Source organism: Dryobates pubescens, chromosome 9, assembly GCF_014839835.1.
Source record: "Dryobates pubescens isolate bDryPub1 chromosome 9, bDryPub1.pri, whole genome shotgun sequence".
NCBI classification, from domain to species: Eukaryota; Metazoa; Chordata; class Aves; order Piciformes; family Picidae; genus Dryobates; species Dryobates pubescens.
The window spans coordinates 23666697-23679862 of NC_071620.1; the positions used below are offsets into that span (position 1 = coordinate 23666697).

At 42.7% G+C, this 13166-nt stretch overlaps 1 protein-coding gene across 1 annotated transcript in view; it reads left to right on the forward strand.

Moving 5' to 3' along the window:
- Positions 1-356: 356 nt before the first annotated feature.
- Positions 357-13166, forward strand: part of ANKRD33B (ankyrin repeat domain 33B) — a 37975-nt gene continuing 25165 nt past the window's right edge. The window contains exon 1 of the mRNA XM_054164230.1: positions 357-893. Within this exon, the coding sequence (XP_054020205.1) occupies positions 462-893 (432 nt within the window). The 5' untranslated portion in view covers positions 357-461. The remainder of the gene's footprint in view (positions 894-13166) is intronic.

A 13166-nucleotide genomic window follows, 5' to 3' on the forward strand; every position in this document is an offset into this window, starting at 1 on the left:
AGATCGCACTTACACCGCGCCCCTGATGTCAGCGCGCTAAACCCGAGCCCAATCTGCTCAAAGAGATGCTGAACGGATTAGGGACCAGGAGTTTCCTAACCGCCTCCTCTCCCCAGACCTACCCTGCCTGCCGGCAGCTTCTTCCCGCAGCAGCCGTCGCTCCGCCGTGCCCGTGGCGGTCATCAAGCCCGGCCCGGCCCCCGGGGAAGCCCCAAGGGGCAGCATGCCTTGCCCCGGGGGCGACCGGCAGCGGGCTGTTGCAAGGCGACCAGCGAGGGGCGACTGAAACTCGGGTGAGGAAGGGCAGAGGAAATCCTTAATCGCCCCGGGCTTGCGAGGGGAAGAACCTTAGCTCCCGCCGGGGCAGCGCTCGGCGAGGGCGGCGTGGCGGAGCCGCTGGCCGCGGGGCCGGGAGCCTTTAGGGCACAAGACAGCACTCGCGTCCCGGCCCCGGGGCTACCATGGTGCTGCTGTCCGGAGACGGGGAGCAGCTGGCGGGGGAGCAGGTCTGCCCCGCGCCGGCTGCGGCAAAGGAGATGCCAAGCACCGAGGCGGAGAGCAGCCCCGAGCAGGGGGCGATAGGGGCTGCCGCCGAGGGACTGGCCGAGGCGGAGGACCACGAGGAGGAAGAGGAGGAAGACTATGAGGACTACGAGGACTTCTCCGAGCTGCCCGACACCTGCAGCATCGCCTCGGACGACTCCTTTTATCCTCCAGGGGGGCTGGAGGACGACGAGGAGGACTGTTGGTCTGTGGAGCAGGAGGAGCGCGACAGCCCCGAGGCGCTCACTCTCTTTCGAGCATGCTGCACCAACAACACCATCGTGCTTAAAGCACTCATCCGCCAAGGCCCCGAGGAGGAGGAGGTGCGGGAGACCGACCGCAACCGCCGGGTGAGCATCCCGCTCCGCGCCCCCCGCCCACCCCGGGAGCCGCGGGTACCGGCGCAAGGGAGAAATGCATCTCGGCTGTCAGCCGCCTCCTCCCCACCCCACGCCCCAGCTCCTCTCTCCAGGGACAAGGGCGGGGACAGGCATGAATGGATCATGGGACAACCCTTTCATTTGAAGGGGCACTGGTGTGCAGTCCCGTGGGGTTAGGACCCTAAGGAGTGGGGACAGGAGAAGGGTGTGAAGCCTTGCTCTGCTAGATATTACTTTCCGCCTTTGGCAAAGGAAGGGTTCTATCTGTGGGAAGAGGGAAAGGCTGAGATTCTAGTTTTCCCGCCATCAGTTTTGATCTGAATCTTGGTTTCCTGCATTTTACTGAGACCAGTGGCATCACTGCTAACCGTTGTGTTCAGCAGGGCCAAACCTGCCTTGCCCCCACGCTTTTCACCTGGAGAATTAGAAAAACTGTTCAAACTTGGTATTTTCCTTGGTTTTGCTTAGCTCCTCCCCAAAATGTAAGCTCACTCTCAGTTCCTAGAGTGCCATGGAAGGCTCAAGTTATTACTTAACTACAGGGACAGAATCACAGAATCATAGAATTGGAAGTGTACTGCTGAAACAGAAGGTGATCTACTTGGAGGCATCCCTGCTCACTGCTGGGGGGGTTGGAAAAGATGACCTTTGAGGGACCCTTCCAATACAATGCAATCTGTGGAAACTTGGGGAAAATTTCCTGGCTCATGTGTAACTGAGATACTTGAACAACAATATTGAAGATTGGTAACTGCAACTAAGAATTTTAACTTGTAGTCTGCATAACAATTTCTAAATCTTTTTCTACGTCTAGTTTATAAGAGTTTTGTAAGACAGCCTGAGTGATTTTACTTGGGAAACTGACTCACCCATTCTGCCAAACTAAGTGGTCTTGACATCCAAATAGTGCAGTAATTTGGGGTTAGGGCTGTTGGAGAGATTTTTTTATGTTTTAGATATGTATATTCATAGGCATTTTCCTACAAAATAGGTTTATTCTTCCCCCAAAGGTTTGTTTCTAATGCAGATTTTTGGTGATCTGATTTGCAGTATATTTCTGCAAAGGATACAGAAAGATCTATTAATAATAATATCTCTGTCTGAGGGAGACAACTTATAGCATGGGGGTGGGAATGAACAGCAGAGGTAAGAAATGTTTTAAATCTGCTTTTCTGCCCAAGCTAACATATTCTTAATCAGTGATATGTGAGATCCAAATGTACATTACAGAACATTTCATTTTGAATATCCTGCAGATGCATCTATTTTGTATAAGGGGTCTGGGCCTGAGCAAGAGCTCAAACCCAGCCCTGACCTTGTGTGGGCATTTGCCTTTACTGGGGCAAATTGGTTAGGGATCCTTGTGTGTTGGTGAGGGACGTTTGGCCCTCAAGTGTGTGTTGTTGTTGGGGGAGGTTTGGCCCCACTATGTGTGTGGTGTAAAACACCAAGCATTGCATGACTGTCCTTTCTGCAAGGGTGGCCTTCCCATACAGCAAAGGCTATGGCAACTTGCTGTGAAGCTGGAGGCATCCTCAGACTCTGGGCTGGGGTCCTGCAGAGCTGAGTCAGGTGGTACGTACAAGTTCAGTGTAGGCATCAACCCACATCCCACAGCAGCTGCTTCTACAGAGGTGATCAGTGCAGGGCTGTGAAAACAGTAAGTTTACCTGTTGGGGCACCATCCCACATCCTCAAAGGCAAAATATTCCTCTTCTTCTCTCCAGCTTCCTGGAAAAGAAACAAAAAAAAAGAAACAAAAGAACTGAAAGTTCTTCTCATTTGTTAATACTGTTAAAAGTTCTTCTCTACTTAAGCAAATATTCTGTTTGACCTGAAATTAAACTTGGACATCAAATTCTGGTTTTGACATTTTTGACGACAATAAAGTAAAAGTTCTAACTACTTGGCAACTTCTGGAAGCGTCATTGATGGTGTGGAAGACATGAGTCCACTTTCTCCTCATGAAGGGATATAAACCCTCCTGAAGTGCCCTAATTACAGTGATACAGAGCAAGACAGTTTAACTTCTCCAGACAGATGTGAATGGGATGGGAGCAACCTTTCTGTTGGGAAGATGAAATGACAGATGTGACTGCAGTCTTGACATGCCCATGAGGATCATCAGGGCAAAGTAATTATTTTGCACAGGAAAACTACCTTTTTTTTTTTTGTTAGAGGAATTTACTTGACAGAAGGGAAGTTTCACTCAGGTCTTTTTTATGCCCTTTCTGTGCAGCTTTTGTAGCTCTTGAATGTTCACATATAAAATCATTTGACATTATCTGTAAACAAAGATTAATATTGCTGCCAAAAAGTCATTACATATATCACTTATGCTAATGAAATATTTCAGCTGCCAAAACTTGTACTATTGTGGGTTTTTTTAGTCACCAGAATAATGTTTGTTTACAATGATAGATGATCTTCTTCTAAAGTTTTGTTTCTTTTCTGTGGGGCAGGAGGGAAAAGGAAGATCAACTTGGTTTATGAGAAGTGGGATGGTGAAGAGTGGGCAGTCCAACTGAATGTATTAGCTATTTTCACAATCCTGATCTAGTAACCTCTGTTAAGAATGAACAGTACAGTTTAGTTTTTACAATGGAAAAAATGCTTTGGTTTTGGTTTGTTGTTTTTTTTTTTGGTTGGTTTTTTTTTGTTGTTTTTCAAAATAGACAAAGAATGTAACAAGTTATTGTAGTAAGACAATACCATGTTTTAATTCTGAAAGTAGTTAAGCTCAACTTGCAAAACATCACATGAATAAGAAACTTTCTAATGGTTAAATTCTTTAAATGAATTCAGGCATGAACAGTTGGAATTTTACCATTGCTTTGTTTTTCAATTCTTTACCTTGACCCTAAAGTGTAAATGTATAAATTCAAGATTCGGAAGAAAATCCTCCTAAAAACACTTAAGATCCAGATATAACCTTATTTATTTTCCTTCATCATTTTTATTGAAATGCATAAATTTGGTGAGGCTGGATAGTGCCTTATTGTAGGGTTTCTAGAGAAGCATATATTTTCCATGCTCTGCTCATGAGCTGTGAAAACTCCCACTAGGCAATTCACCTTCCTGCAGAAAAACAGACTCCATGACATGCAATTTATTAGTCATCACATATAGCCTGAATACTGGTACCTTCCCTGTCTCATTTTCATCACTGTGGGGCAACCGCAGTTTATCCATCATGGTCTGCATAGGCTCCCCAAAGCACTGATCCCTGCATCTTCTGTTGCACTGCTGTCTGTATGTGGAGTGCCAGAAGACTAGCATGGTACTGCATCCTTCCTTTCCTTAACAAACTTAATACTGAAATATAGATCATCAGGGGTGGCCTCTCATTCCTCCATGCCGATGTATTTACCTGCCTCACAGTGATGCTACCAAAAACATGGATTCATACTCTTTTAAGACCAATTTGAAAGTTTAGGGAGCAAAAAAATGTATTTATTTCAGATCTGGACATGCAGGCCAATCTGCCCGCAAAGTTCTGCGTGTGCCAAAGAGGGTCTAGTTACAGCATGTAAAACATCAACACATATTCATTGCTTTTCTAAGAAATCTTTAACCTATTAATTAGTCTTTTGGAGATCATACTAGTATAGGCAAATGTGTCTTCTGCATGCACATTCCCATCCTCTGGCAATTTTTTGGGGAGGGGGCTTCAAGAAAAATTCCCTTTTCTTCCTTCTCCTCCAATGCTCTTCTTCAATACGTTCACCAGTTGACCATCAGGTTCACACATGCTCAGAGAAGTGTGAACTCATTAGTGAAAGTGTTAATTGTTTAGAAGACCCACTGTTCATTCTTATCTTTGAGAAAACTGCTCACTTCACAATTTATTGTCTTTCCCTTCCATGATTCATAACCTTCTTATCTGAGACCTACATTTCTGTGTCACAAGGATGGTCTCTCCGGCTGTGTTCTGTGTTACCTCAAAGAAACAAAGGCTAGCAAACTAATAGCTGTGGTTTCTCTTCTGTGCTCTAGTTATTTATTTTACCTATTCTATTTCATTTTTATTTATAAAACCTCTACTTGTTTATTATCCTATTCAATTTCATTTTCTATTTACACTGACAGTAAAGAGGGATCTGCAGATACATAGGAGAGAATAAAATCATGGCTCTAATAAAATCTTCTGATCTGGCTGAGTCCAGAGAGTGATCTGGAAAATGATACTGCTTTTCCCTATGTGCTGTGGGAACTGGTTTTGCCACCTCACTAGCCACATTTCCAGAATTTCAGATATTTGCATCTCATAAGTTTAACATCCCTTCATATTAAAACCTCCATGGAGACCAGAATTATTTATACTCAAGAAGACAGTTTCAAAATCCAGTGTTACCTAACCACAGAATGAAAGCAAATTTAGAAATTTGCCATGACAATGGAGAAGGCATTAAGGGATGGGAGGGAGGGAGAGAAAAGAAGGCAAAGAGCATTTTCATGCCAGATTGAAAATAATCACTGCAGCTTATCTGTAGAAAGGTTTTCTGCTAACTGTCCTTGTGCTATTGCGTGTATTAGTAGATATTCTGTAACTCTGTATTTTAGAGTTGGTATCATGTTTGAAAATATAGTTATTTTCAGCTTTTCATTTTTATGTCATTGTTAAATGAAGCTTTCACAAAATGCTAGGAAAGATTTTGCAATTAAACAGTTTCTTGTTGTAAATGTACTATTATACAGTGGAGAGCGTACATTTGTGGTCTTCATTTTGTCCCCTTAAAAGGTGTGAAAGCAAAATAATCTACGTTGCTCATCTTGCAAGATACTTTTTCTCTTTCAGAAAATGTTCCTAAATCCATGTATGAGTGCAGTTAACTTTTCCCATTAATGCTTTATATAGGATACTATTGATCAGTACTCCTCTGGAGTTAAGTTTTGGGTTGTTTTTTTTTCTTTTGAGGCACAATAGTTCTGCAGGTCTGTCACCAAGAGGGCCTGGATTTACTTGTTTTGTTTTGTTTTTCTCCTTTTTCTACTAAGGGAAGAAAAGAGTTTTGAAGGCTATTGTTGTTCTTCTTGATCTAAATTTCTTATAATTTCCCCTTTCATGATGCTTAGTACAAAAAAAAAACAACCAAAAAACAAATGAAGAATTACCTGGGGAGGGACAACGATGCATCAAAAGCCTTGGAAGTAGCTGTTGCCCAATAAACAAAAATAAAGTGGCAGTGTCCAGGCTAAAAGCTTGCTTGCAAACCTTGTGAGAATGCAGGTTTGTGCCAGCCATGGAAGGAAGCCCAGAGAAGTAGAAGCAGGAGAGTATCCTGGGAGGGTGTTTCACAATATGAGTTAGAAGGATAACTTCCCTCCTTTCCTTTTCTCAGCAGAGATCAGTAGGTTTCTCTAGAGGGTGCTTCAGGCATCTACATTATGCTTATGCTCTAACTGCTGTCCCCTCACAGCCTGTTGAAAGAATTCCTCTGCTGACTTCTGTGAGAGTTTGCAGAGCCTGGGCACATGAGACTGCCATCTGGGCACTGTGCTTACCTCCCGAAGTGGACACTGCATTGGGAAACCTCAGAGAGCAACCCTCTGAATGCAGTGGATGTGTTTCTCAGAGTTCAGCCTAGATATGTTTATGTATTGCTGGCTGTCAAAGGACATTTTGGAATGGCATCACTCACCCAGTTTCATTATTGGACCCATAATGGCATTTGAGGCATTAGACATGCTATACTTGTCTCCTTGCCCTGTACTGCAGACTGCTTTTCAGCAAGGCAGAGCAGCCCACACTCTTTGTACTGCCACAGTGAGACTATGTCAGACGATTCAGCTAGTTTAGGGAGCATTACCCTTCAGAGTTACGCACAGCTCTAAGGAGCTGACATCCAAATTTGTCTTTGCCAAAGGGCTGTGCTCTTAAAACTGACTAGTAGCAAAGGACAGGGAGACAGTGGTTCAGTTCCGGCTTCCCAGGTGAGAGAACATTGTGCTGCATGTTTTTCTAGAAAGCCAGGTATCACAAACAGTGCCAGAATTTGTGTAGCAGTCCATTAACCTGTTTAAATTGTTATAGCTATCTTCACAATGCTAACTTGTAAAAATGAAAAAATGGGGAGTGCAGCATTTTGTGGTGAGGGATAAAGATCTCCTTGTCACATACTGCTTTTCAGTTGTCATGGCATACAGCATGAGTAATCCCATGTCAGAACAAATTACTCAAAGAATGTCATCTGCTATCATGCTGGGAACTTTTTCTTATTTTCATAGGCAGTTTCAGTTCTCTCTCAAGGTATTCTAATGGAAGGGATTGTATTGAAACTTAACAGTGTGACACCAAACCATGAAAGAGATTTTTTTTTTTTTTTTAGGATGGATATAGTTTTAAAAATACCCTAATGGCAAAAATGGTCAGTTTAAATCCTTCCAAAAAAATGCAGAAATACCCAAATGCACTGAAAAATTCCCTGGAAAAGCACATGTGTTTAAAAAGAAAGGCAAGGCAAGGAATTTTAGGATGTTAAAATACAGAAGCTACTCAAAACTAATGGGGAATCCTTCAAATGCTGTAATTACAACTCAAAGGAAGTAATCAGAAAGGAGTAGCAGGATAGAAGTCAGTTGGTTAAGAAGGAATTTGGTGAGCTAGCCAGAGCATGGACCAGGTTGATACAGACAGGCAGTCAGACACATTGTCAGTGTGGGAAGGTTAGCTGTTTACCTGCCCTTGTCTGAATTTGTCCAAAGTGTTAGGTGACTAATGCTTCTGTAAATGTGGCACAACAGCATATCCTGTAAAATAACTTAAGAACTATATAGACTGGACGTGATGTCTGTACACTAAAGAGAACAATTAATAAGAATGGAAATGCAAATCTTCACAAGACCACTGGAAATGTGTGACCGGACTTTCTTCGTCCTCCATGCAGCTGACAGGTAGTAAGAGATAATTTGTACTTAGTCCCAAAAGGAGCATGTAGTAGTTTAGGTTGGGTGCCTCCTGCTGCTGACACACGGGGTGCACCTCTGGTGTCCCGAGGGTCCAGCCCAGTGGGTGGACACAGGAATAGTGTATTTCATTCCCATAATGTCCTGCTCCCTATAAATCTATCAGCAAGGTCTTACATTTCCTCTTCCCTCGCTGCCCCCATGGGAGATGCTCCCTATCTGGTAATCGGAGTTATCTCAAGGCATCTTAAGCCAGGTCCTTCAGCTGAAACCACCCCTCAGACAGGTTTAGCCTCTCCTGAGGGAGAAAATACCCAAACAGTTTTACCTAACAGATTCTTTTCTCTAACAACAGGAACACCTTCTACTTTCTGTAGCAGATCTGAATGTGCAGGTCCAGCTTGATTTACTGAACCTCTACTATTCACCAGCCAGGTTGCTTGTGCTAAATGTTTTTCCCAGTTTTTCAAAGATCCACCCCCCATGGCTTTAAGAGTGGTCTTCAACAAACTGTTGTAGTGTTCAATCTTCCCTGCAGCTGGTGCACAGTAGGGAATGTGGAATATCCACTCAATGCCATGCTCTTTGGCCCAGTTCTTCACAAGATTGTTTTTGAAATGGGTTCCGTTGTCTGGCTCAATCCTCTCTGGAGTTCTGCTGAAGCTGAAAAGAGCAATTGTCATTAGAAATGTTGGATTTAAATCCTCACATTGCTTGCTGGCTTCAGCGTGGTTTCAGAGATGTTGAAGCTGTTCTTAGCTTATTCCTGCGTGGCTCCATGGTTGTTGAGGGGTGCTCCTGCTGGCCTGCCTTTGGACTGAGAGGCAGAGCCAAGTGTGCTGCTTCTTTCCAGATTTAATCATATCTGTGACAGAGTTTGTGTGGCCTGAAACCTGTCAGGTATTCTAAGCCTTCTTCACAGTGAGGAAGGTGGCAAGTTCTTTCAAGGGACAGGCACTTGGGTTTCAGCTGTATCTACAAGCCACCCCTAAGGAGAAACCAGCTGCAAAACTTCGAGCTTATAAACTATTTTGAGTATGAGTAAGTTTAAAAGGAGTGATTTTAGAGACCCCAAATCTGGGATATGGGCAGCATGACTGTTGCAAATTAAGAATCAGAAATTAAGTAGAGGGCATCTTCTGCCCTAAACAGAAGAGCCATCAGTTGCTCTTCTCATTGCTCTAGGTTTTCCATGCTGTATCTGTATTCACTAGCAGATTTTGTCTTTTTATTAGAATTTAAGATGAGACCAAAACAGCTCCTTGCTGTTTTGAGGTGGTACACAAGAATTAATTTTTGATATGTTCAATCAGTTTCACTGTCCAGTGATATATATAAAGAATGTTACTGAAGAGTGAGAATCCCTGCATCATTTCGATCCCAGCAGCTATACCAATACCTGACACACCGACATATACTCTAATAAATGTGGTTCATCTCTGGGCAGTGCTGTTCTTCTACCAGTGGCTTAAGGCAGCACAAATGCTTGGCCCTAGTTGTGTTTCAAATCTTTGGGAAAGGATTGAATTAGGATGCAGCACATTCCAATGGCCAATCTCTCTTTCTGTGAAGAACTTTCTCCTCACCTCAAGCCTGAAAGAGAGCCACTGGGAAAAAAAAAATACATATTTTGGTAATAATTACTGTGTACAAAGACCCAACAAAAATCAGACTACTTATTGTAATAATACTGTGTGTTGCTAGTACTTCGTCTTCATAGAGGAAAATGATAATGCTGCTTCTGTGACTTTACAGGTGTTGGTTGCTTCATGCCAGATAGGCCTAAGGTGAATAAGGTTTATTTTAAATTATGTATCGTTAAACCACATTTTTCTTCCTCTACAGAAAAGTGATACATATTCAGTAACTAAAATTCACTGCTAATTCTGAAATAAAAGCTGATGTGGAAAGAGTCAGCACCTTTTTACTTGCAGAAGCTCCCACTAAATGGGCATGGGCTCATTGTACTGCCAGAGGAAACGTATTTGTAAATGCTGTGTACTTCAGATACTATGAGACAGCTTTCAGGTAGGATGACATAACTAATAGGATGCTCCATTTCCCCCCAGATTAGTGGGTTTGGCATTGATTTGCATATATTTTCCAATTTTCATACTTTGTTTATACAAGTTGTTGCGTTCTGGGTAGATTTTTAGCAAACAACATAAAATGTATATTTCTTGCTATTGATTTTTCTGCCTGTTCTTTCTATATTGCCTGTCTTTGCTCTGTGAAATTAGGTTTAACTTTTGTTAAATTGAAGTATAGTTGAACAAAGGCCACTTACCAAAACCTGCTGGTATGGTTTTTTAAGTTGAAAGGAAAATCTGTGGAGGATGTAAAAACAAGGAAGAACTCCCACAGGCTTTGGAGGCAGTAGTTCACCTTTAATGTTTTCATAAATAAAGCTACTCTTAGAAGGTTACCCTTTATGTTATGCCACATAGGTTTGAATTCACTTTCATTAAAAACAAAACTGAAAACCCTCCAGCCTGGGCTAAGTATAACCCTGTAGCATACCCAGTGTGTCACAATAAGAAATAATTAGGGACTGTAGAAAGGAAACGGTTGTCACAGTGTCTGTGGTTACACATGTGGCAGTGAATTAGCAATTGAAATTGTATCCACTATGGGAAAGACACACAAAGTAGAAACAGTTCCCATTTTTCAATTCTATTATTTTCTATTATGTCTGTTACATTCCACAGGGAGCAGTTTGAAAGCAAGCCAATCCAAAATGGGAACGATTCACAGTTGGGCATTTCTTACTTTACATGTTTTGGATGTACAGCGTTTTGAGCTTGGTCCTGAAATAGTCTTCCACTTATGTGGGTTGGTTTCTTTTGCCTCTTTGCCTCTTTAGTATGTGATTCTTTGTCTCTGGGACAGCCTGTGTGTAGACAGATCAACCACTGATTAAGAGACTCTGTCAGCAGCCGCTGCATCTCAGAACTGGGCCTTTGGGGAAGTTTTGTTTCTGTAACTGATAGGGGGAGAAGTTTGCACATAAGGCATTGTTACTATTTTTCTGAAGTGGAAAAGTGACAGATAACTGAATATATCCAATCTGTTCATAAAAGCAGCCTTTTAAGGAATATTTGCCTTTCCCCCCCATACTCACAAAACTTAGGTAACTTTCTATTTGTAGCTTGTAGGAAAAAGACTTGGCACACATCTTTACTATTTGGTTGGGAAAAACAGAAGGGTAGCCTTGTATTCATGAAAGTGTCCTTAGATGTCGATGAAAGGAAAGGGAAGAGTTTCTTCGGAAATCGGTAAGGTACTTCTGCATATCTGGAAGTATAAAGGTTTCAAGAGAAGGCAGACAAAGCTCAGGACCATAAAGGAGTTAAAATATTTTTCTTTCTACAGAGAAAGATATTCTGTCAAGACCATGAAATAGCAATAGATCATTAGAAAAGAGTGTAGAACAAGTATCACTTTCCAAAAAGTGAAATGCCACAATTAGTAATGAATCCTTAGCGTTTAGACTTACAGGGCCCTTCTGAGATCTGCACGCAAATGCAGAGCAAAATGCAAAAAATGCAAACACAGCAGCAGAGTTGTAGAGCCCAGATTCACAGAGCAACTGCAGCCAGAGGAAATCAACTGCTGGAAGGCAGTAGGTTATTTCCCCTGCGTGCTGCAGGCACTTTGTCACCAATGTGTTCAATGGATCCTGTCTGCACAGGAGACTGGGCAGTGTAGCCGTGTCAGAGACTCTGGTCTGTGACTGCTTCAGCAGAGATCACTGCACAGAAACACCAGCTTGGAAAAAAACCCATGTTGTTCCTGGAGGGCAATCAGTTGGTGGTTTGAGACCAGAGTGAAACTGGCTGCCATTTCGTGGGTGACAGAGTAAGGAGGAGTGAAAGGAGTGAAAGTGTCTTCGTCAGACTTCAGGGACAGAAAATCAGTGCAATCCCCCAGGCAGTGCCCCACAGCCTGCAAACAGTGAAAAGGCTTGGGTGGCTCTGGGGACTACCTGAATCAAAATCCACAGATTCTGCTGTAATTTTAATTGTGATCATAGTCATTAGTGTTTGTAACACTTATAAAGCATGGAAAACTTGGGCATAAAATTTATACTTTTTAGTATTAGCACTGCTAGTTCACTACTCATTATTTTTACATTGCACCCTTTGCTTGAAGGTAATGTTTTCACCCAGCACTTTATGCCTCTACTATTCACAAAGTGTGAATTTACCAAGGTGGCATTTAAACAATTACAGTTGTTAGTGCCTGTAGCTGTTTTGAATTTCCCAGAGCTCAAAACCCAACAGAACAGAATGTAGGGATCATCCCCTCTTCCCCCACGTGGAAGAAGTGAAGCAGGAGAAGACAAAGGGGTAAAAACCACAAGAACATCCATGCACTGACTTGGAAGTTAAAAAGGGAGAGAAAGGTATAAGGGTATTAGGGTAAGGAATATATTTACAGGTATATATACAGAACCACTCTGGATGGCAAAGGATTCTCTGGACGTCAATGGATTCTCTTTGGATGTGGGCCCCCACATGAGGTAGCAGACCAGACCATGTAGTCAGGAGCAGAAAGGCAATGAGCATAAAGCCGGAAGTTGCTGTCTCTTATATAGAGTCCAGATGAGAAATGGGAGTGGAAGAAATATGATCCAGGGACCCCTCCCCCAGGGTCAGATTTCTCTACCCACCTGGGTCAGATTTTCCATGCCCACCTTGGGTCCACCTCCCTCTCGCTCACCTGTGGAATCAGGTTCCCAGCCTGACTCTGGCAGGCCTTAATCCACAACAGTGCCTCATCTGCCTCTGTTCAGACCCACTTTCCAATACAATTTCTGGAGTGCTGGTAATTAGCAGCACATAGGTGGGAAAGAGTGAAAGAGTTCTTGTGAAGTCAGGAACCATAGTGCTTTCCTCCAAGTTTCACAAGCCAAAAGCCAAGGCTTATAAAATCCAATACTTATAAAAATCCAGTTGTTGTGTGGACCTGTGTGTTTACTGGATTGCAGCCTTTGGGATCACAAGAACTGACAATAATCCATACATACAAAATTCACTTTAGGCCTCTGAGTTAAAAAAAGACACCTCCCATCAATTCACTACAGATGTGTCTATTGCTCAAAACATTTTATTTTTCTAAGGAAAAGCAGGAGACTTTTTTCATTCTTATGCACAAAGAAATCTTTTGCCTTGTTAGAGCTGGGGAAAAAATACTAAGGAGCATAACTGAGATGAAGACCAGTCTAGGTAAAACCAGATGCATATCCTAGATAAAGGAAGCTCTTTTATTGTGGAAAGCCTAAGAATAAAGGCTTTTAAGAACTCGGATCCCTTGACATCTGAAGAACCATTGCCA